Here is a 25,987-nt window from a genome sequence, read left to right as displayed (position 1 = left end):
CTACGGTACTTACTGTAGCCTACTATGTGTCACATACATATTTTCCTAATTGGGAATTGAAGAGATGTTCACAGTGCTTTGGAAGTATTGGAAGAAAAGCCTGAACCTGTTTTGTTAAATTCTTGACATGTCTCAAGCAACTGACTTTGGTGTCCTTATAGTTTCTTTTTATATTACTATGAGGAACTACACACTTTGTCATGATGTCAAGCTGAGACTGTTTGTTATCTGGACATACAGTAGTATCCAAAGTTAACTGGTACTGTATGTCCTTTGTTCTCAAACATATGTTTCACGGTGGGTAGGTTGTAGAACAGTTGTGCCCATTAGTATAGACATCCTCTATTCATTTAAATATTTTACCCCTGTGCAACTGCATCAGATTGGCAGAGCTATTGAGGGCTACATCTTTCTGTATCCAAACTGTGCACGGACATTGGTGACAAGGTGTCCTACAGACCATTGTGGTGCAGACACACTTTGATGAAAAAGTTGTAATATCAGTTGTTCTGTTCTCTGATGGTTACTTTCCATCCTTCATGTGAAATTGAACTGTTACGTTCCTCAGAGGACAGTGATCATAATAACATGTTGCTGGTTTGTAGGTTTATATCTAGAGCATGCAGTGTAGAATGAGTCGGCTTATAGTGCTTTCAGTAGTTGTCAGACATTGTAGTGTCTTGGTTGATGCTGAAGGTGTATTGTGCCTTGATTAGCCTATTGTATATGGATGATCAGTGCAAAAAGATGAATGATTAACTAACACACGTGTTTAGGTACTGAGATCATCCCTGTATTTTGGTTTTCCTTATTGTATCAGTTTGCTATGTTTAAGTGAAAAGCTGACATGTATTTCTTAAACAGATAGATGTTCTGTTTGTTGCCCAGTACTCTGAACCTGTAGGGCTGGTTTTCCAGTCTCCTGCTAATCTTGGACTATTTTATATAGCTTCTGCGTTAACAACTTTATTATTAACTGTAGTAAATCTGTCATTTTTGCTTTTACTTCATTTGTAACAATTTCTCTGGTTTAAGTCATGTCTGGAGTTTGTTGGTTTGAATTTTTAATGTAGTTTGCCTATAGAGCACTTTTACTATGGTTTTGCCTCTGACCACACTGTCAAATGTCACCCCTTCTCCTGTGACAAATGGCAGTTATTAATGGCATTAACCAATTAAGAGTCATGTGTTCACATATGTTTAGTGTCGCTGAGCCAAAGTGTTTGCGTCTAATTTGTGATTACTTGACTTTGTAAATTATACAGTAAGTATTCATTCATTTATTTAATTTATTGTTGCCTTGGCATTTTTTGTTTCCTGGATTTTTTTTTTGTTGTTGTTTGTTTGTTTGTTTGTGTGACAGTCTTCATTTTGAATTTCAGAGACATCTTTCTGTGCCAGCACTGGAGTCTCAGCAATTAAGAAGAGTAGTGATCTCACACAATGTGGATAAAGCTCTTAAAGAAGGTACAGTATTATTGCACACATGGGTTTATTGTAATAGCCTTTTAATTCTATATAAACCCTACAGGTGTTTTCCCCACCAGGTTGATTTCCTGTCCCGTTTTTAACACCGCCTACTGTAATACAATACAAATGAATTTGCCTGTGATATTTCAGGTTTAAAAGTGTTATGGTGTCTGTGTTTCGAGGTCACTGTTTAGATTTAAATAGATCCCTGTATATTACTCTCTGTGTGGAACTTGCTCATATCTTGTCATTCTCTGTTGCTTCTAACCAGTTTGTCTGAACCTCTAGAAAACAAAGCTGTAATTTAATAAAATGCAAAAAACCTCAAGACCACCATGTGGAATCATTGTTCCACTACATTCATTTAAATGGGCAGGTTGTTGTTGTTCCTGTACTTACTCAGTAACAGAGGAGCTGGTCCCCACCCTTCAAACAGAAACAGCAGCTGTGTTGGTCTGGCCACACGGCTGTGTGTGTGGCAGCGCTTGGTGTGAAGTACATGCTGTTACGCTGTTTATTTTTATTACAAACTTTCATTCATTTTACTGACATATCAATACATGTCCTGTGTGCTATGTTTATGCACGACCAGAGTAACCTGTCAATGCAGACTTATTATTTATGGCTGTTACTAAATATTTAGGCCTATTAGTAGGATGTTTTTTCAGCACTGCAATATGAAACACTATGTCTGCTTATTATAATCCACTTACTGTCTTTTTTAAAACATCAGTTTACTGATTTGATTTAATATTCATTTTATACAGAGAAACAATCCATAGAGGCAGCTCTAACCCCCTCCAGTATGTAACTGTGTTACAGTAGTTTAATGTGATTAACTTTTTGGCTTTATACCTAGAGGTCCTGGCACTGTACAGTAGATGTCATACGGTATAAGCAACACGTTCTTAGCCTCACGCACTGTGTCAGATTATTTTTTAATAATTTGAGAAAGAGATTTCTGGAAACATCTGCATCGGTGCTTTTGAAAATAGTTTCCTACAGTATGCTGTATTTTGCACTTTTTGATCACATAATTGCAAAGCATTGATACGTTAATAATGAAGAAAGTCATTGTGCTGAATACTGCGTTACCTGCACAGATTTGAAAGCCTCTACATGTTACTGGATCCTCTTGCAGCATGAAAAAAAATGTCATAAACAGGATGGTACAGGCACTTCAGTAATGTTGCAGTATTTAATCTAGCAAAATAAAGAAGCTTACAGAACGCATCATATCACTTTGTCTTTGAGTCAGAGCCAGTCAGGTTATAATTAACAAGACTTGCAAGGCGTACATTCTTGAACTAAAACAAAAAAAAGTGGGAGATGAACACTACTTTTGGATACTGTCCTTTCCTAAAATAACCCCTTCTCCTTAATACCAGTAGAAAAAGCCCTTGAAACTGGAAAACCTGAGACTTCAAGGAGACCCATAAAATTGTGCAGTTATTGTTATTTTTGCTAAATTCTTTACAGTGTACTACCTAGGGCAACAGTCAGCTCAACAAATACAGCCCCATCGGCCCTGCTGCCTCATCTTCAACTGCTGATACTGTATTTCATTTTAGATGAACTTCATGTTTGTGAAAAACTCCTTGAACAAACAGCAACGTTCACTGTGATCTGTGGTTTCTGCATGATAAAGACCTAGGGCTTTGAGAGATTGGCTTCATACTTGGTACACAATTGTATATTATTCTAGGTCAGGTTGGATGTAGGTATCGTGCAAAAAATAAAAAATACTGTCGCTGTGTCACATGATGGCTTGTGTGGTGACGTCTGACCCGGAAGAAATAACCCACAACAACAGTGCGAGAAGCAAATGCGCTTGTTTCTTTATTAAATACAAGTTTTAAACAAAACAAAACACTTGCACAAACAAAACAGCACATTGGTCAAAACAAATAGACAAACAAAACAGACAAGAAACAAAACAAAACAAGTATCATGCTGGTATAAATCCAGCACGAATAGCAATTGTAAATGCTGTTAATGCCATCAGCAGGACGAGTTCCTCCTCCCGTAGCACTACTGGCAGCGGACTGGCCTCCCTCCGTCAACGGTGAACTGGCCTCCCCAAGCGATGCGGGACAGGCAGCCCCGGGCAGTGCAGGCTTAAGCAGCTGCAGGTCCTCTTCCTCTTGTGGTGGAGGTAGCTCCAGCTCCTCTAGTGGTGAAGGTGGGAGCAACAGGTGGTCTCCCTCTTGCGGTGGAGGTGGGAGCTGCAGGTATTTGCCCTCTGGTGGTGGAGGCGGGAGCAACAGGTAGTCTCCCTCTATCACTGGGGACTGGTGCTGCTCTACCTCGGTCGCGGGGAACTGGTGCAGCTCTCCTTCGGTCGCTGGGGACTGGTGCGACTCTCCTCTGGGCCTCGGTGTGGACCTGCCTACTGCCTGTGGATCTGGAGTAGGCGTGGCTCCTCTTGATGAGATTGGAGGCAGTGGAGACAGTCCCATATCGGCAACCAGGTAACTGAGTACCATGGCAGTGATGTCTGGGAGGGACGCTGGGTGTTGGTGTCGTTCCCAGGCCTCCCATTGCTCCCCATCTCAGGCCCACAGCATATTCACCGTCGTTGGGATGGTCTCATTGGGGTCCTTCTCAGGGTCCATCAGCCCATCCCAAGATTTCCCCTGAGGGCATTGGACCCTTTTACTCCCCCTTTCCTGGGCACTGAGCACTCTGGCTCCTCCCTCATGGGCGCTGGAGCTTGCACCTTCTTCCTTGCCTTCCTCCGGGAACCCCCTCTCCTCCCCTTCTTTTTCTTCGGGCCGGCAGTTCCACCTCTTGACATGGAGGGGGTTGGTCGGGTGAGATGTGCCCGACCTCGCCAACAGCACCATTCCTCACCTTTTAGGCAAGCAAGGCATATGTCCATTCCTTTCTCCATCTCAAAGAAAACACACACAAAAAAACCCTCCTTTGTCACTCGCAGTACTGTTCCTGGCCTGCGTCTGTGAAAGCGCTGTTTCCCACTTGTGGACACCATGTGTCAGACGATGGCTTGTGTGGTGACGTCAGAGCCGGAAGAAGTAACCCAGACATGAAACAAAACCAAAGTATTGCACTGGTATAAATCCAGCACGAATAGCAATTGTAAATTATTTTATATTTTCTCTCTACCTCCCGACTCTCGTTCCGCCTCTGAACACACAACTCCTTTCTCACCTGTGATCACCCTATTTATACACCTGTGGCTGGAGCCTTCATTAATCATTTAATCATTTATTCAATTCACAGCTCCAGCCACGTTCCCACGTTTTTTTAAAGGGAGGATTTTAATTTCCTCCCTGTCACCACTATTCCACACACACACACAAATCCACACCCCCGTGCTCACATACCAATATACATTAACTCCCCCGTGATACATAACCCAAACTATACAAAATAAACCGTCACACACCGCCACATATCATTAGAGGTAATGACTTAATGCTGTATTTGCATGGTTACAGTATATAGACTGTATGCTGAACCTTGGCCTTTGCCTCTAACCTCTAACCTAGCATAAAAAATTAATTAATTCTTTATTTAAAGAGTATATAAACAATGTTTACAAAGTGTTTCAACCTGAAATCTTGATGCATTTAAATGGGATTTTTTTTTCCTTTGATTTACACAACCTGCTCAGCACTTTGAAGATAATTTTTATTGTGAAACAACAGTTAATGAAAAATGAAAAAACTGAAATGTCTTGGTTAGATAAGTATTCACCCCCCTGAGTCAGTACTTGGTAGAACCACCTTTGGCAGCAATTACAGCTGTGAGTCTTTTGGGGTAAGTCTCTACTGAAGCAGGTTTTCCTCAAGGATTTGCCTGTATTTAGCTCCATCCATTTTGCCCTCTACCCTGACAAGCTTCCCAGTCCCTGCTTCACAGTAGGGATGGTGTTACCTGGGTGATGTGCTGTGTTGGGTTTGCACCAGACATAAAGCTTTGCATTTAGGCCAAATAGTCCAATTTTTGTTTCATCGGACCACAGAATCTCTCACATGCCTTTTTGCAAATTCCAAGCAAGATTTTACAGGGGCTTTTTTCAGAAATGGCTTCCTTCTTGCCATCTTCCATACAGGCCAGATTTGTGGAGTACCTGAGCTATTGTTGACACATGGATAGTTTCTTCCATCTCAGCTATGGAACGCTGTAGGTCTTTCACAGTTGTCGTTGGCCTCTTGCTGGCTTCTCTGACCAATGCCCTTCTTACCCGGCTGCTCAGTTTGGGAGGACGGCCTGCTCTAAGCAGATTCTGGGTGGTGCCGTATACCATCGACTTACTGTGCTCCAAGGGATATTAAGTGCCTTTGAAATCTTTTTATACCCCTCCCCTGATTTGTGCCTTTCCACAACTTTAACCCAGAGTTGTTTTGAAAGCTTCTTGGTCTTCATGGTAGTATCTTTGCTTTGAATGCACTACCCAACTGTACAGAGACAGGTGTATTTAATCTGAAATCATGTGAACCACTTGCACACAGATGGACTCCATTTAACTCATTGTGTGAATTCTGAAGGCAGTTGGTTGCACCTGAGCTTATTTAGGAGTGTCATAGCAAAGCGGGTGAATACTTATCTAATGAAGACTTTTCAGGTTTTTATTTTTAATTGATTTGTTTTTTCATTTTTTCACACATTAAAAGTGTTGATTAGGTTGTGTAAATAAAAGGAAAAAAAATCCAATTTAAATGCATCAAGATTTCAGGTTGTAACAAAACAAACTGTGAAAACGTCCAAGGGGGGTGAATGCTAATATATATATATATACACACACACACACACACACACACACACACACACACACACACACACAGTACATATTAGGCACACTTATGGAATGTACAAGAAATTGCTGTTGGGTAAAACTTTGTGCAGTAGGTGGAGAGCACAAATCATATAGTTTTTCTGACTGGTATCTGGGAAAATCTGTTCAAACTCTGGTGTATCGTTGACGGCCACTGACCCATTAACTGTGATGAAACGAGATGAGTGTTATATATCCAAGCACTCATTCAAACACCACTGCACTGTGACATCTTTCTAGTAATGTCTAAATAAAGACGGATAAAAACTGATTGTGATTCTGCATACAGGACCAAATTGGCAAATCGGTTGCTATTCACAATGTTGGAATTACGTCCGTGGCAGACAGAGTATGACATCATATCCAGAAAGCTGTCTCAGGGCTCCAGACTGTGACTAAAATGGTCGCAAAAATGGGTTAACTTTGTTTTTTGTGACTGTCTTTTTGAGGTTAGATGCTATTGGTGCCTGTAACCAAAAATACTGCCTCTATCTAGCTTTTAAAGAGACTAGCAAGAACACCAAAAGTGCAATCTCCCACTTTTTGTATGTACAGTATGTATGAATGCGCTATGATGCCAGTGCACGCCTTTTAACCCTTTCAAGGCCGGGCCCGAATATTTCAATAGACAATTTACTTATAAAGCGACGTTCTAACAAGTCAGTAATTTTTTTGTTAGCCATTTTATGCACAGGTTTGTATTTTTATTTGTAATTTACCATCTGAAGGGTACATTTTTTTTTTAATCAGATTTTCAGTGGTACAGTAGTCTCCGCATATAGGAACACCTCCTAAGAGAACACTTTGGCTTAGGGAACAGCCTTGTGGTGAAATGTAATGTTCCCATTGTAAATGCTCCGGCTAAGGGAAAAGGAACTTCGCTTAATAAAACACCTTTGGTAATGATAGTGATTTGTTATTGACCAATTCAAAACTGATACAGCACTGTTTTCTAACCTGATAACTCATCATCATCAAACTCAAGTTAAAATGGTTTATTCAATCTTTTCAAAACTGACTTGTCATCGTGAGAGTAATCTAGAGCTGCTGCTGCATTTTTTTTTTTTTTAACTTGTGTAGGGCGGTGCTGTGTTAATCACCATTGTGTTAAAATGAATTATCATATTTATAATTACTGTTTGAGCCGCTGCTGAATTTTTACCGTATATAGGAGTGTTTTGTTAATTTAGTTTGTCAGTTAGTGTATTATCATAGTTAACATACACTTGCCTATTCCTTTTCTCATACTTATTCTGTTCATTTCATATGTTGATGCACGTGCATCATGACAAGTAATACATTTGTATTTATTGATTCATGTCGTGATTGGCCTTGGCATATTGTGTCCGATGGTGAACTCTGTCTTCGAGAAAACTTCGGCTAAGAGAACACTGTGCTTGCTTTCCGAGGGGTGTTCTGTTAGCCAGAGACTACTGTATGCTTATAAATCAGACATTTTAGGTACAAGGTTGCTGTTTATTAGTCAAGTTATAATGTTTGAGCAATAGACATTTTATTTGCAGCTTATTTGTAGTATGTAGGGCAGCAGTGTGGAGTAGTGGTTAGGGCTCTGGACTCTTGACCGGAAGGTCGTGGGTTCAATCCCCGGTGGGGACACTGCTGCTGTACCCTTGAGCAAGGTACTTTACCTAGATTGCTCCAGTAAAAACCCAACTGTACAAATGGGTAATTGTATGTAAATAATGTGATATCTTGTAACAATTGTAAGTCGCCCTGGACAAGGGCGTCAGCTAAGAAATAAATAATAATAATAATAATAATAATAATAATGTTTTGTTTTACTAAGATTGTCCTTTTAAAAGTTGATCATAAATTTGCATGGTAATTCTGCAGTTTATCATCCTTCTCACATGCTTATACTGTGCATTTACTGTGCCTTACTTTTTTATTTGCCAGTCAAAAATGTGACTTTACCATACGTCTCTGATTTACCGTGCCTGACAGTGCAGACCCCAATGCAGGTGATCAGGGAGGCAGGCCAAACACCACAGGGCATCTGGTGAGGCTGACTCAGATTGTGAATAATAAGAAAGATTTGATAGTTGTATGTAGTTCACAGGCTTAAATTCCAATTAGTTCAGAGGGCTGAGTTAAGGAACACATTGCCAAAAGGCAGAACTGCAGGAAATTTGAAGTTCACTTTTAAAGAACCAAACATGTAAAATGACAGCATGAGGAAGAAGAACAGTTACAGGAGCAGCATTTGAGGACAGGTGCAGTGTCAGAACAGCAGATCACATGGAGGACAGGTGCAGTGTCAGAACAGCAGATTACATGGAGGATAGGTGCAGTGTCAGAACAGCAGACCACATGGAGGACAGGTTCAGCGTCAGAACAGCAGATTACATGGAGGATAGGTGCAGTGTCAGAACAGCAGACCACATGGAGGACAGGTGCAGTGTCAGAAGAGCAGCTCACATGGAGGACAGGCAAGGCACAGCAAGTCAGTGTCAGGGAGCATAGATGAACAATGAGGCAGCAAACCAGTGAGTACAAACATTACATTTCTGTTTTTGTGTAATGTTTGTGTTTTTTCTTGTATTTTAAGCAGTTGAATATGGAAGCAACTAACTTGCTCTTAAAGTGGCGTCCAGCAAGTGGATTTGTCTCCCATAATTTTTGGCCAAGGTAAAAAGTTTGTCTGGAATCCTGTATTTTACCTGTGTAAAAGTTTCTGCTGTTGAAAGGGAAGGGAAAAGGCTTGAGCTGTAGTAGTATTTTAATCCTGCCACTGGGGAGCCACCAGCTGTGACTTCAGTTCCATCTTTACTAAGGGCAAAACCTCAGGGAAAATCAGTTTCACCGGGACAGTTGTTAAAGTTAGTGCCATTGAAAGGCTTGGTTTTCTTTTGTTTAACGGTGCATCGTAGTCTTCATCATGTGTCTTTGCTTTATTTGGGTATTTGTTTCTCACATCTTTGAGACAACCTTTTTTTGTTTATATCACATTTGAAATGTTTTCAAACAAAGTATTGCTGGGACTGTTTAAAAATAAAAATAAAAGAATAGGTTTGATTAATTTGTTGAAACCATAAACACTAGATCAGTTCTAAAATCAACTTATTGCAGCTGTCAAAATGATGTCAAGTACTTTGTAATAAACAACACCTTTGAATGATGACAGCAAGTAAAGATAAATAGCTCTGTGCCTTACTACCGACTTACGCCCTTACGCCCTCAGTATCCAAATTTCAGGGAAAAGTCTGGGCGAGTAGCTGTCCTTTGCTGACTGTATATCAATGTAACTCAATACTAACTTTTTATCTCACAGTATCTCACTCTACTCTTTCCCACCAACGGCATTTGTGTATTGCTTTGAATCAAACCTTAATTCATTCAAGTTTTATTGGGTAATAGTCAATATTTTCCTAGCAAGCCACAAACAAAGAAATGCTGGATGATATTTGTACTAGTGACATATAACCACATGTGAAAAGCGTAATATAAATATAAGTTAATAAGTTCCTGTCTTTCCTGCTTCCAAGCCTCTTGAAAAATAGAATAGAAAACTAAGTCAGGAGTGTGTGTGTCTGTGTGTGTGTGTGTTTTAATCATAGTAATGAGCAGATTTAATCTTAGTGATCCTTATTTTCCTCAGTGTAAACATAATCGTTATTGATACTGAATAACTGATCATTGCAATTTGCTAATAGCATCTTCTACAAACACTATTTTCTGTCCTTTAAGGACTGTAGCAGTCTATACTACTGTATGCTAAATTAGGTCTTTGGGCGTTATCTGCTTATTGCCAGCTGATCTGTCTCTGTCCTCATTTCACTGTTGCTGCCAGGAGCATCATTGGCAATCAACCAACACATGCGTTCTGTCTGTTGGACATTGAAGCAACCAGTCGCTGTCAAGTGAACCACTGATACTGAGGAACTGTACTTCACAGTACTTCCTTGTAGTTTTTTCAAGCCAGGTTATTTTAGTATTTCTAAGCATTATTAGTGGTATTGTAGCTTTGCGTTGAGCTGTTCCTGAGGTACTGCAGGACATCCATAATATAGCGATGTAGGAGTTCATAGTCAATCAGGGTTGATTCAGCATAGCATGTACATACTATGTTTGGATTGTCTAGCCGCAGGTTAGTGGTGGGAAAAGTTGAATTATTTGAACTCCAGCTGCAGGTACTGTATCTGCGACACACTGCACATTGAATGCTGTAGAACTATGAACAGCTTTGGTCACCTTATTCTACAGTGCGGCTACCCAGCAGTGCAACAGAAGTATGAACAGGCCTTTTTTAGGACATGTATGTGGTACAGTTATATTACATTGCATTTGTCCTGGATACCCACAATAATATGTTTTTTAGTGTATTATAGCAGGGCTAGAAGATAACCTAAGGCAATAGTGAGGATTTACTACCTGCCTGGAAAGTAGGTAGCAAAATGGTCTTATTCGGTAGTGGTTTATTCAACTAATATTATTATTTGTTTATTTAGCAGACGCCTTTATCCAATGCGACTTACAGAGACTAGGGTGTGTGAACTATGCATCAGCTGCAGAGTCACTTACAATTACATCTCACCCGAAAGACGGAGCACAAGGAGGTTAAGTGACTTGCTCAGGGTCACACAATGAGTCAGTGGCTGAGCTGGGATTTGAACCGGGGACCTCCTGGTTACAAGCCTGTTTCTTTAAGCACTGGACCACACAGCCTCCTAATTATTTATAAAATAATTTATAACTACTTACTGTTTTAAATAGACTGAATATCTCAAACTATCACACAGCAGGCCTATATTTAAATCAGGAAGTATTTATTGAAACCAACTAGTGCTCAACTAAGTAATGGAACTAATGCAATTCCTTGTCAAAATGTATTTTGTTTTATCCTTAAGTTCCGCAAGAATGCAGCCATATCTGTGTCTAAGCGTTTGCCATCAGTACGGTTAGCCAGGTTATGTTTCGTCGGTGCAAATTAAGTGGTACAAAATTATCCTTTCATCTATCTGTCTTCAGTTGTTGACTGAGATTTCGGTAACTAACAAATCATACACAACTATGAAACAGACCAAGAGTTCTGCCTGTAAATATTGTGGGGTTTTGTTTGTGTTCTACTAATTGTGGGCAGCCACTTTCTTTAAAAGGAGAGCCCAAGCTCCATTAGGAGAGAGGGGAGTTTGGTGAGTTTTTGTTCTGTGTGTTGCTGTTTTAAAAGATCTGTTCAGTGAAGTTGAATGCCCAGCCTGACAGCAGTTGTTGTTGTTGTTGTTGTTGTGTATATTTGTGTATTTTGTTTAAGCTTTTTGTTTTGGGCCTGGTGCCTTTTTGATTTCTGTTATTTTTGTTTATTAGTGTGCGTTAGTGTTTAAACTCCCGCTTTTGTTCCTCTGAGTCTCTTTCGTGCCGCTATCCTGTCACAGCCACGTTATTGTTGAATCCTGCATTGTATGACCTTATAAATTATAAGGTTATAAACACAACCAAGCTGTTTTGAAAATGAAAGCTAATTCCAACATGGTACCGCTACATTTAAAAGTTTCATGCAACATGTTACACTAACTGGTTTGTTCATAAATATGCATGCTCCCACCCTGCCTTTTCACTGCAATGTAAATGCTGTACAATTTTGAAGAAATTAACTAAGAAGTAATAACAGAATAAGGCATATTAACCAAGATTTTGATAAAGTAATAATTATCTACCTAGTATGTGTTCATTTTTAGCGTGGGTGAAACCAGGGTTTAAATTATAACAAAACCAAAGCCACCATTCTCCATGACAGATTAAATCAGTATTTTATAGACCTTGAATGAACTTAATCTTCTGTTAGGTTATTGCCTGTTGTCTTAAAAAATCACAATGTTTAATTTTGGTCTATAAATTAAACTTCATACCTTGAAATTTGTATCCACGTTGTGATTTGTGACAGTATTTGTACTTCACTGTCCAGTCCGATTTGCATTGTGGGTCTCATGCGTATTTACATGGGGGGGGCGTAAGGTAAGGAGCGTAAGGTATCAGAAAAATGCTACTGCGTAAAAAAAACTACTAGCAAATTAAGAATTTTGGGTAGCAAAATATATGTTAACTTCCAGCCTTGAGTATAGGCCTACATTAAACATTATACCCCTACAGTATATCAAATTAAGAACACAAGCTCTGAGGTGCCCTAATGTTTTGTAGGCCTAGTATACTTGTAGTATTGTCAGTATAGTAAAGTTTAGTGAAATGTGTCCTCATGTATTGAAGCTATACAAATTGTACAAAATAAAAAAATAAAATAAAAATCTTCTGCAACAGACTAGTTAGATTAATATACTGGGTGTAGTTGGTTTACATATGTCTAAGTTGATCACTGTATTCCTGTACTTTTGGTTGTGTTGTGACCTTACTATGCTAACTTGGAGATTATCCACAAGTCTCAGAGAGATGGTTAGATGTGCTTATCAGGTTATTAAAGCTTTTATGACATTATAATAACTGCATTGAAGAGCCTGCAGCAGTCCTTGACCAATCATATGCAGACTGACCACTGCCTGGCAGCCGTTGTGAGAGGACAAAGATTTATTGTTGGGAGTTCTTGATTGAATTAGTACTGGTCCTGATGCATAACAGAATCACAAGGTCCTTAATGATGGGCCATTTTGTAAAAAGACATAGGGAGATAGGGAGAGTATGTATCCATAGCAACTGTAAAACACACTTGCTGCATTCTTTGTTCAAGAACCATTTGGTGAACTACAATGAGCTATGTTGTGCTTTTGGTCTTGTATCACAATGCAAACGATAAATACCTTTATTAAGATACGATATATTGTGTAAAGAAAGTATCACGATTCATCGATACACAGTGAACCGTTGCACCCTTAAAAAGCATCCTGTAAATATGAATCAAGACACAAACATAACACTTTAAGCATCACTATTAACTTTCCTTTGGTCAATATATCTAACAGAAGATTAGTTGTAGCTTGAATATCAACTCAGCTAAGAAAATGCTCAGCAGGTGTGAATAAACAGCTTCTGCAGGTTGGTACTTACTTTTTACCTCCTTCTGCTCTTGTATACAAATCTTCCATGTATTATCTTCTTAGTTCTTTTGGCTTTGTAACAAGCCACACTTCTGTGATAGGATGCATGTGTGCTATATTGGCCTTTTTAAAGGAAACAATTGGCAGCCATTTCATGAAAATGTAATTTGAGAAATTGTCAAAATGCCAAGCAATGAGTCTGTGTCATACTGAAGACAGATGCGATGTTAGCTAATAAATGAGCATACTGCATGCAAGTGATTCTTCAGATATATAGTAGCTGTTGCTTTTTATTATGAGACCTAATTTTCTCATTAATAATAATAATGATGATGATGATTCTGTCATCTGTATCATCTGTAGGGAAAAAGTAGGTTCCATCGAAGAGCCATGTACCCGTGCGACAGACGCCTTCCATTCAAAATAAACTAGTTGCTTGTAGCACAGGAAGGAACGATCAGAATCATCTGTGACAGTATACAATATGGCATTTTTATTCTTCACCATTCTTTAGTGTCACATGCTTCTAAGCAGTTAGTACAGTACATATACTACAAATTGTTACTGTGAATCTGCATTCATTCAAATGCAGCATTATCAGTTATCAACACCCTTAACAGCATGTGAGAAATGCATTTCAATCCCAACCTGAAGACGCTCTGTTGAGAAATAAACGTGGTTGTCTAGCTGATAAGCTGGCACATTCGCTTAAGACACAAAGAGCTTTGCTTTAATTGGATCACGCTTGTTCTTTCGCACCGCAAGACAAGACACAGTTCAGATGTGGAGGCTGACCTGTTTTGAGAAACACGTCTGTAGCTGTTGGAAAAAGTGTTTCTCATTTAATGAAGAACAGTGACCCCAAACGTTTTGCTTAATAAATAAAAGTACAATACGTAAAATACTGATTCACAGTGCAAACTCAAGCCTTGTAATATTGCCCAGATACATGCCAGCCTTTACAATGCATAATCGTGGTGAGGGAGTCCAAGAACCCTAGCTTCAACACTGCAATTTGAGAAGGAAACACCAGTAGGAACTGCTGCTTGATATACATACAATAAAAAACTAACAATGTGCATTGCAAGTAGTTTCTCTGCAGCTACAATAGAGTTTTCTCCTGTTAACAACATTGCTGGAAATACATGAATGTGTATTCCTGTAATTAGGGCGTAGATGAAACCTGAAGCTGTTTTCACAAGGTTAAAAAAAAAAAAAAGTTTAAAAGAAGTAAGTTTACTTGGGAACCATGTACAATTTATTTTCTTAAATATTTTTAACAGATCACTGTTTGTATGAACCACATGTTTTTTATTTTATTTAATTTTTTTTATATTTAGCAAGTAGGCTATGGTATGTAAAAGACATTATTTAAAATACTGCTAGGCCTATACTCATTTATTTTTCTAATCCTGTAATTTTACGCTGGTACAATAGTGCTTGGATGTGAGCAGCATATTTAAAAAGGATATCTGTCCATAAACGTTTCACATGCTGTACAAAAACACCCAAGTGTCCAGCTGTATAACGACATGATATCTGCAAAAGGGGCCAAGTTAAATACCAAAAAAGACTCAGCCCAGTAAAGTAAAAGTGCCTAGGTTAAACAAGACAGTGGGGGTTACTGTAATCCCACGAGAAAGCTGGGTTTATCTTCAGTTTGTACAATTTTTAAACACAACAGGTCTTTATTTATTAACATGGTTTAATCACGCTTTGTACAGTACAATATGTTCACTTGCTGCAATCCTATCAGCTGTTGGAGCATTTGACTCTCACATGTCCAGTGTAATGCGCAACTTCTAAATCAACAGGGCTACAACAACAGCTTTTTATTGCATATAGTAACCTTCTGCATCTTAATACAGACATCTTGTGATTTGTGAGAGTTTAGTTTTCCCATTTCTCTTATCCTCTCTACACCCCCCCCCCCCCCCCCCCCTGTTGAAACCTTGAGCTAGCCTAGAATTCCATTAATACAGACAAGGCAAATTCCTGTCTGCAAAAATAAAACATCAAGCTACTGTACTGTAAAACAAAGAATTACATGTATTGATTGAAGTGTTGTTTATTCATCTCCGGACAGAAAAACAGTACCATTGGAGAGTCACCGAAGATCATCATTTAGGCCAGCTTTGATCCACCACCAAAGAACTGATTCATAATTTTGCTCTTCATTACTATGGTTTCCAGTTGAGTCAGAAGTAATCAATATAGAAGTGTTTTATCTGGCATTAGAACAAAAGCCCCTACTAAGGTAATAAGATTGTTTTAGTTGCTTACTGCAGGGCTCTAAATTGGCAACTGTACATTTGTAGAGGGCATCAAGGCCTCTAAACTTAAATCAAGGCCAAAGTGTAGTATGTTGTGTAATTTTGCTTAGGATTCATATATAAAGCTAATTATTGGCTACAGAAATAAACAACACAGTTTAATTTAATAATAATTTGTTTATTCTGGGTCAAAGCATGTTACTGAAAGCCAGTAATAAAAAAAAAATAAAAAAAACGATGTGTTTTTACTTTAAATAAGTTTAGTTAACAAAAACTTTAAAATCTGACAAAAAACAAAAACAAATAAATTAACATTTTGAATAGAGAGAGATAACATTGCCATTCTGTTTTGGAAGAGATTGAGATGTCATACAGTATATAGCCTGCTGTGCACAGACATCTATACTACAGAAAAATGCAGTAGACTTTAGACACCAAGGAGTAGTTATAAAATTGGCAGTGTGACTCTTTTTCTCCTGGAAGAATGTATTATGGTCCATGTGTACTCTAATGAACTCGCAGTGACTAAAAGGAGCTGGCCATACACACACACAACAGAGCTTCCCTAAAAGGGGAGCATTGTGGCAGTTGATAAGGGCACCAAGGCAATTGAAAAGCCCTGTTACTGGTAGTGAGGCTTTGATTCTAGGACCCAAACACTAATTTGCCTTTCCACTCACTCTTTTCGCATTTGTTTTCCATTGACAGTATTTGACTACAGCTACAGGGACTACGTCCTCTCCTGGTATGTGGAGCTCAGCAAAGATGAAGGTCATCTGTATCACATGCTATCGGAGGACTTCTGGGAGGTGGCCAAACGGCTTAGAAACCGTCTGTCCTACGTCGACATCGTCCGGGTGGTGTGCATCGACACTGTCAAAACGTTACACACTCACTTCTGTGACCTCAAAGCAGCCAACACCAGGTAAGGATTCTGCCATATTTTATTATTGAGATTCCTAGTATCTTGGATTCTCATCCATCTGGATACTTGACATTTATTTATTTTATTTTATTTTTTCTTAGCAGACGCCGTTATCCAGGGCGACTTACAATTGTTACAAGATATCACATTATACATTATTTCACATTATACAGATATCACCTTATTTTTTTTACATACAATTACCCATTTATACAGTTGGGTTTTTACTGGAGCAATCTAGGTAAAGTACCTTGCTCAACGGTACAGCAGCATTGTACCCCACCTGGGATTGAACCCATGATCCTCCGGTCGAGAGTCCAGAGCCCTAACCGCTACTCCACACTGCGGCCCTGACATTGACATGGAATTTGTGAAGGTTTACGCTATAACCTTAAGTGCTATTAAACTGAAAATGTAATTTGAGTAATGCACCATTTTACTGCCACCACTGTAACCCCTATGTATCTTTTACTTAGTTGTGTGTGTGTGTGGCCAGCTAATTTTAGCCACTGTGAGTTCATTAGAGTACACATAGACCATAATTAATTCTTTCCAGAAGAAAAAGACATTCTGCAGAGTCACGCTGTCCATGTTATGACTACTCCTTGGTGTCTAAAGTCTACTGTATTTTTCTGTAAGATGTCTGTGCACTGTACAGCAGGCTATGTACTGCAGGACATCTCAATCTCTTCCAAAACAGAAACGGCAAGGTTATCTCTCTCCTTTATTCAAAATGTAAATTTATAACCTGCTTTGACCCAGAGTACACTGCTGGGGTGAAGTAAAGGAGCACTGGGGTGAAGTAAAGGAGCAACAGACGTCCTTGGAAGCAAAGCAAGCAAACTGAGAAGTTTCTTCATCCTGTACCAAATGCCTGTTTTAAAAAGAAAATACATGATTCCAATAACACATGTTTCTTTAAAAAACTGCACATTTGAGACCTATGGAAGTGTAAAAAGGGGCAAGACTTGTGGAATTATTTTGTTTTACTTTAAGGTTACTGTCTTTTTTCTTTTTTGGTAACTCCTTGGCCATGAGTAAGGATACGATTTTGTCAGGGAGGTCATGGAAATCGTGAAAATCGTTAATTTGAACAGAAGTCAGTGAAATTATTATTATTATTATTATTATTTATTTCTTGGAGATGGATGTAAAAACACATTTGGTTAGGCACTGCCTTTATTTCCTTTTAAAATGCAATATGTCATGCACTGAAAATACAAATCTGCGAGTGTCTGTAAATTGTTTGGTTGTGTATGCACACAGCATTTACATGTAGATGTAGGTCACCGAATGAGATTTGTATTTTGTAGCTGAGCGAGCATGTAAATGAACAGATCGTATGTTACTGTAAACTCTCGGTTGTGATCTTCACATACATACAGCGCTTGTTAATTAATTTTTTTGAAACAAAAAAGTGGGCTTGCATCTTCCAAAAATATTTATTAATGAAATTTTTTGAAACTTTTTTTCATACAGTGTAGCTAGGGTACCCAAGTAGTCTGTTGAAAATAAATACTCACTTTCTCTAAAACTAAACATTGCTAAACAAAACATCTTTATTTCCTGCAAACTGTAGATAAAACGTTTATCTGTTTCTGGTCTTTTTTTTTTTTTATCTTTGTGATGCCCTGTTTCTTGGACACGGTGCTTGCTGCCTGTGTGATTTGACCTTTTCAACTGTTTTTTTTTTTTTTTTTTTTAAGAAAAAAATATATACCGTTTCATTTTGTACACGGTAATAAAAACAATTATTTGAAATGCTTATTTTGTATATATATATATATATTTATATTTACACCAGACGTGCCCAGAGAAATAGGAACAGTTTATTTCACACCATCTGTTTCGTTACGCGGTGTGAAAGCCTGCATCGTACAGTATTTAAAAAAAAAAAATTGTTACATTGGTGTGAAAGGACCTTTAACTAAGTTTTTTACTCTAAAGTGACATTTAAACTTACCAGTAGTCAAAAGCAACAGTCTTATATTTATATATATATATATATATATATAATTTTTTTTTTTTTTTGTGTACTGTTTAAAAGCTCTTGTGTATGTTGACCTTGAGTTTGGTGGCCTTTCCGTGACATTTCCGTGAAATGTACTAAAAATCATGGTGACAAAATCGTATCCTTAGTCATGGGTATGGTTCTTTTAGCCAACAAGGTTGGACAGCCCTGTAATCGAGGGCAAAGATTAGGGGATTTAAAATGTCTCGTTGGGTAATTTAGAATCCGTGAATCTGATCACTTCTAGTTTTATGTCACCTGATCTTAGAATTCCACCTTTCACTGTTATGAAAAAGCATGGTTGTAGATTTGTTTTTATTCCTAAAAGATAGACACAGATACAGTTTCTGAATTGCCCTAGAGGAATTTTAGATTTCCCTGTATCGAATTGTAAGATCCCTAGGTTCCTCTAACCAGTAACTGTATAGATAATGTGGTGGAGTGGGTTTCAGTACAGTAATGTATTGGTTTGGCCCCACATTTCTATAAACAGACTGACTTGCATTCAAGACAAATTACATGTTCTGCTGTCAAGGCCAGCGAGGGAATGTTTGTTGGGTTTACTGTTACTGAAACGGTTCATAATGTTGATGTGAAATGAAGCCCCAATTGCTTATTTTTTTTATTTATTTGAAAAGCATTTGAAGTATTGTCTTTGTTGGTTTTTTATTGATATTCTTTGCATTCTGCATCTTGATGGCAACAATATGTGCTGCATTTTCGTTTGAAGTCAATCTTTTTGTGGTTACAATTAAAACTATGAAAACTGTGAACAGACTGCTCATTAAAACCTATTGCATTTTTTTAAAGAGGAGACGATTTTCTATCCAGGGAAACCAAGATATATACTGAACAAGTAGTCTGAGTGAAGTTATCTGGAATCATCAGTTTTACTGGTTACCAAGAAAAAGGAGAGCCTTTTGGGGTGCCATTATACTTGGAGATGAATTGCTCATTGAAATGTTTTGCATATTTTTAGAGGTGACATTTATCTATTCAGAGATATTTAGTAATTAAGGGGTCTGGAGTGAGGAAAAATGAGCACTACAATCCCACCCCTAGTCTTGCTGTAAATAAGCTTTTTCCATAATTTGTGTTGGTACTGTATATCTGTGTTGACATTTGTAGAGCAAGCTACAAATGAAACAATAACGAAGTGTGAGAATAACCTGGCTTGAGACCATGTCATTTCTAAACTCTGTTTCCACTCTCAGACAAGAAGAACCCCCAAAGCTGTTCCCACTGCACCCGTGTTTGAACAGCCCGGAGGAGGAGCTGCGGTTCCTGCGCTCTTGCTCGCGCCTTCTCATGCTCTACCTCCTTCCCACCAAGGATGTCCGCTCTCGCAGCCTCAGGGTGGTCCTGGCAGAAGTCTTCGCCACTAAAGGTATTACTGTAGGAACTAAAGCCAGGCTTAGTGTTGGTGTTGGAATGTCTGCCCCAAAAATTTGAAGACAAAGCCCTATGAGGCAAGCAGCACCTGGAAATAATAGCAGAGAAAAAAACCTATACAGGTGTCCCTTGCTAAACCAGACATGTCGGGACACAGAAAGGTTGTCAGAAATAACGAGGTGTCCGGTTTTAAAAAAACAACAAAACAAAACAAAAATACACACACATACATTTATCATGCTCAAATAGGCTACTGGTAACATAAAGTAAATCATGCTGCTACATTGTGCACATGAGGAAGAATGCAAAAATAATAAAAGATTATTTTAAATTGAACACAGTTTACAGAAATAAATCATTTTTAAATCTACGTAGAACATTTTACATTGCATTTTGAGTGCGTTTTGAACCACTGGAGTCCATCAGTATTTCTGAAAACTTCTTGTCCTTTTCCAAACAGTCAATGGCAGTTTGTTTAAACTCTGCAGAGCAGGGGTCAGCAATTGGCGCCCGCGGACAGGTACTGTGGCCCGCGGAGGCCTCCTTGGCAGGGCTGTATCAAGGGCGGAGTGAGAGCGGAACTTCATTGTAATATTGCCGCAAGGGGGTTGTCATGGGGGATTCCCCATATGATCTTCATGTATAGTAGCGGCGTGGGCAAACACAACAAACTGTATACTGTACACATAATGTTTCCTGTGTTGTCCGCTGATGTGAGTGTTTCGCCGGCTAATCTCTATCCGTAGCAGCCTGCCTGCATGTCCGTTTTGTGTGTGTGTGTGTGCGTGCGTGTGTGTGTATGAATGTGAGAGGATATCGATGGGCCAATGGGTGATGAGTGGGCCGAGTCAGCATCCATAAAAGGGCATGATGCGTAAGTGGTCCGCTCTGTGGCTGCCTGCAGGTCATTTGGCCCACCATGAAATTGAATTGCCGACCGCTGCTGTAGAGTATACAATATATATTCCAACTTCTAACCCTGTACTTCATTTTATTGATTTCATAGGCAACTTGTATCTGTTCTTCCGTTTGTTTTCGTAGTGTCTTTTGGTGTCAGTATTATTTGTTCAGTGTGTCTCTTTTGGATTATGCAACTCACAGTGACTTAGTGTCATACTTAATTTGATATTATTGGGGGACATACGTTGTGTCCGGCGTATCCGAATGTACAGCATAGCAGTGTCTGTATTAACAAAGGAACTGGTGTATTATTGGTCAACAGGTAGCAGCTACTTTTAAAAATACAATTTATAAGGTAAGGGAAATCTACAAATACCTCGATTTGGAAAGTACAGACATTGTCATGCTATAAGGTATGCCTGCTTGACCAAGCACATTTAAATAATGCCAAGGTTATTGTCATGAACTAAACCAAACACAATCTATGTGTCTCTTTTTTTCTACACTAATATACTGAGGATTTGTGACTGCTAGATTCTTTATACTGTAGCACCCGCCTTATTTCCCTGTTTTATGACGACATGACATTCAAGAGCTCATAAAACGATGCATGTGTTTTTGACACTTTTTTACTCTATAAGACAGGGAAACAGTGCAGGCTATACAGTGTTGCTGTATTTTTTTTAAGCCTCCCTGTGAGATCAATGTTTTTCTAAACCCTTTCACAATATCAGTGCCTTCCAGATGGTGCCTTCATATTTCCGGGTTATATAAACAGTGCATGATAAAATGTGTTCTTGACACTGATCTCTGATGGCTGTCATATTGAAGTCATATGACTTTAAGTTTTTTATTGTCTAAGTATTTGGTACAAGGCTTTATTTTATGATTTTTCTCAGGTAAAACCTATTACCGGTGTAATGCCCTATTGTTTCCACCTCTGGTCGTTTCAGTGATACGTACCACACACTTTTGCACAGCTATATTCTATGAATTTCTGAATACATTTCCATTATGAATGTTTTACAGCAAAATAGAACCATGTCACAGCAGTATTGTCTTAACCTTTGCCACGTCAATGATAGATATCTTTTACACATACCAATTTTACAACATGTTTATCCTATGTGACAATGTGCTCAGCGTGCTTTCTTTCTGGTTTGATACCTAATTGAGGTCAGACATGAAACTTTGGCAAACTGTGTAAAAAAAACTCAGCATATGAATGAAATGTATATATATGGATTTTATTTTTTAACGCAGCTGGCAATGTGGGCAGAAGGAAAGGCTAAAACATCATGTTCATGACAGATACAAAAAAAATTGCTCAAAGGGTGTTTTCACAGCAAATCACACCAATGTGTCCTGGTAGATTTATTAATAAATCAGTCGGTAGGTAGTTCTCACTATTATGAAAGGAACTACATATTTTTTTAATTTATCCAGCAAGCTAGTCAAAATTTTAAAAGTCGTAAGCTTACATTTAGGTGCTGTTACAAAATTTGAGTTTAAACCTAGACTAATTCAGCAGCCTCATGCTTTTAAACTCTGGAGGCCTGTGTTTAAATGCTTTTAGGGTTAAATAACCGTACTACAATTTGGTATCTCTTACATGGCTGTCAGTGCTGAAACCGTTGGTGGAGGTGCTCAGCGACCCAGACTACATCAATCGGATGCTGCTCGCCCAGCTGGAACTCAGGGAGCAGGTGAATGAACACCACAAGAAGGCCTACACCTACGCCCCTTCCTATGAGGAGTTCATCAAGCTCATCAGCGGCAGCTCTGATGTTGAATTTCTGAAGCAATTAAGGTGGGCTTTTTGTCATTGCTATTGAATGAGACCCCAAAAGCAGACCGGAAAAAAAAAAAAATTCTGGTACTGGCCAAGGAGCTACCTGTCACCTACAGTATGTGTTAAATGGTGTTATGGTGAACATTATTTATAAATTGGTTTGCTTTTAGTAACCATGGCAGCTGAAGTGGCAAAAGTTTCCTCCTCGATGAAACCTGCCTCAGCGTTCAAATGACTGGCATGCCCCTCCTCTATCTGCAGCAATAGGTGGTTATTAATGTATTTTTGGACAGTGAAAAGCATATATGTAACTAGATCATGTATCTTGTATCAAGGGTAAAGCCGTCCGGCAACACATATGTACTGCGTATTAATTTATTATTATTATTTTTTTTTTTTTTTTTTTTTTTTTTTTTAGAAACGAATGCCAAAGTATAGTATCATGTGGGATACACCAGGGAGGATTGATTTTCCCAAACTGTTTTTTGTGTGGGACTCTGCCTGCTTCTTACGTAATACTGCATATTTTTAAAAAAGAAAGCAAGACTGCCTTTTAAATTGCCTGCTTATTTTATTTCTGTTTGTTTTCTTAATTAGAACACATTCAGCTGGTATTTCTAGATGAGTTATGTCAACAGTTTCTCCAGAACAAATCATAAAAAACTGTAAAATCCCTTAGCAGCAGCACAGCAGCAGTTGAAAGAAGTAAAAAAAAAATATCTTTTTCAGTTTCTGAGACGCTGCCTTCAAATCCTGTGGGTGCCACTGATTTCGTGCTCCGCGGCACTAAATCAGTAAATGTCCTTTCACATAGGCACATTACTCTTGTGCCTTCCTGTTTTCTGTGTCTCATTACTGTACAAACTGAATCTACTGAAATCTGAAAGGCCTACTGTTGTCTTAAGATATGTAGGTTAAAAGTGTGTGGTACAAGCTGTTGGGTTATTGTCGTAATAGAATAAAGAGATTCTTAATGTTTTGTTCCCAGAAGCGCAGCTTCCTTTTTTCTGTGAAGCAACATGTGAATATGGTTATATAAATAATGCAGTTTGACTGAATGGGGAGAGCAAGGAGATTCGTGGATGCATGAAAGCTAAGCTGATGATTTACTGTGCGACATCAGATGAGTCACTTGACCTTCTTGTCTTGAGCAACAGGGCTGCAAGCAGGGTCCAGCTATGAATTAGATGTTTTTGTGGGTAAGAAGAGAAACATTGTTAACAGCAGTACAGTATGTTACAATCTAGGTTTAGTGTAAAATTGCCTTTAGATGGCATGCACAGAGTTATTATTTTGTATGTTTATACTTCAGCAATGCCAAGGGTTCCCTGTGCTAGGAGATGCTATAAAATTGCATGTTACTTTGTAATAAAAAATTCATATAGATTAAAAATCGCTTCCAGACCTTTTTTCTTATAGCATGTAGAAAGTTTTTTGGTGGATATCTTTTGACACTTTCAAATGATCAGTTTGACTGCTCAGTACCAGACTTTACCACCTTCTTCAACTTCAAACATTCAGTCAAAATCAACATTTATTGCTGATACAGAAGTCAGCAATAAAAGATTTACATTGCAGAGCTGCCCATACCCTTAGGAAATATTATTTAACAGCCAGACTTAATTTCAGCTAAAGATCTCAACAACAAGTGAATTCAAAATGCATTGCATAATAACAAGGCTCAAAGGCCACAATGTCCATGAGGCTGTAACTGGTAATGGAAATTAATAGAAACTTGAACAAAGGTTTATTGAACCTAGATAAATAGAACCAACTGTGACCCTAATGATGGTGCTGTTTTACAGCTGTTTGTATTCAACAGCCATATGGTATGCTGCAGGATATTTATTTATCAATATCTTCTTTTTGTTTAGTGTAATTCGTTTAAAAGTATATTGGCGAATGTTTTCACTGTGTTGTCAATGATACAGCTCTAAAATGAGCAAGATTGTATGTACTGTACTTTGTCCCATTTTTTCCAAGAGGTGGCAAATGATGATTAGCAAGGCAGTCTACAACAACAATACCGACAACGATGATGGTCTGAGTATGCTGGACAGAAACAGAAGCAGAACTAAATGCCCAATCTCTGTAAAAAATAATTGGAAATTTATATTCTGCAGCTGAAGGATTTTTTTTATTCTTCTAGGATTTTTTTTTTATTCTGATGAATTAAAATAATATTTGTTTTGTGCCGTGTGTTTTTTTTTTTAAACCACAGTGAACTTTGAATATATTTTAAACCATGTTAATCTGTTGTTATGGTGATGAATAGCTAAAGGAAGTGACATACTGTATGTTACCATAACAACAAGCAGTTGGACATACAAGTTTTTATGGTAATTCAGGCTCATTATCAATCTTCTGTAACATCATTAAAATACATTTTATGTCCTTTATTTGTGCACGGACATTTTTTTTTCTAGGTTACAAGTCTCTCGCATGGCATTCCGCTTGCTAAGGCACAATGTCTGACAGAATCTTTGCAATGCAAATGTAATTAAATTAGATTGATAATAAAAACTAGTCATATTAATGAACCCTTATTGGAATGTGCAATATTAGATTGTTCTAAAGAAAGTAGAAGTAGATACAGGCAGTTGATTGATGTATTAGCATAGTTTGTAGTGATGCCAGCAAATATAAATTAATTGGGATAAAACCCAATTAAACATTTTTCTTTTGCGAGCATGGTGTTGCCATGGAAATTAGGTCAGAGCATCCCCCAATTATTATGTTAGATAGTGGATAAGAAGCACCTTCAGCTGTCTAGGCAAAAGTTCAATACTGGGCATGACTTGTTTTCAATTAGGATTTCCAGCGATGCCTCACTTAAGGCTCCTCTGTGTTACAAGGTTAGAGTGCACAAAATAATTCAGTCACAACAACAGTTGTATATATACTGTAGGCTCAGCAGTGGCCTAGTCTGGTAGTTATCAAGAGTACTTTTCATTCTTGTATGGTAAACAGATTTGTCTATCTAAATTAGAGCGACAATTGTAAAAGAGATACTTTTACCTTTTTACTCCATTTTTCTGTGTCCAAACTTACCATATTATTTCTAACTCTGATTTTGGAAAGAACATATCCCCTTGTATCTGTGTGTTAAGGAAAGCTAGAGAACTGGGGTTCCCCTTTGTGGAATCTACCGATAATGTAGTAGATTAATCTGTTCAGTGTTCCGGAACATGAATTGCAAAAAATCCCCCAAATCTGTTGTTCAAGATTCATTTAAATGAAGAGGTAATCATCCTGCAATTCATTGCTGAAGCAATAAATGCAACCTGCTACACTACTGAAATATATTAAACATTGATTTTATACAATTAGGCTAGACTATTGGAACGCTTTCCAGAGCAGTCATAAAGTATCTGGGTTTGGAGTAACCTTGATGAAAATTTGTTGTAGACCTTGTCAGT

General features: G+C 38.3%; 1 protein-coding gene across 1 annotated transcript in view; it reads left to right on the top strand.

The window, feature by feature from the left end:
• snx25 (sorting nexin 25) overlaps window positions 1–25,987 on the top strand; it is a 67,453-nt gene that overhangs the window by 1,310 nt on the left and 40,156 nt on the right. Inside the window, exons 2-5 of the mRNA XM_034015300.3 lie at window positions 1,383–1,467; window positions 16,257–16,473; window positions 19,699–19,871; window positions 22,400–22,586. Of these exons, the coding sequence (XP_033871191.3) occupies window positions 1,383–1,467; window positions 16,257–16,473; window positions 19,699–19,871; window positions 22,400–22,586 (662 nt within the window). The remainder of the gene's footprint in view (window positions 1–1,382; window positions 1,468–16,256; window positions 16,474–19,698; window positions 19,872–22,399; window positions 22,587–25,987) is intronic.

Source organism: Acipenser ruthenus, chromosome 2 (genome assembly GCF_902713425.1).
Source record: "Acipenser ruthenus chromosome 2, fAciRut3.2 maternal haplotype, whole genome shotgun sequence".
NCBI lineage: Eukaryota > Metazoa > Chordata > Actinopteri > Acipenseriformes > Acipenseridae > Acipenser > Acipenser ruthenus.
The sequence above is the reverse complement of the archived record's forward strand: the minus strand, read 5'-3'. Positions and strand labels throughout refer to the sequence as shown.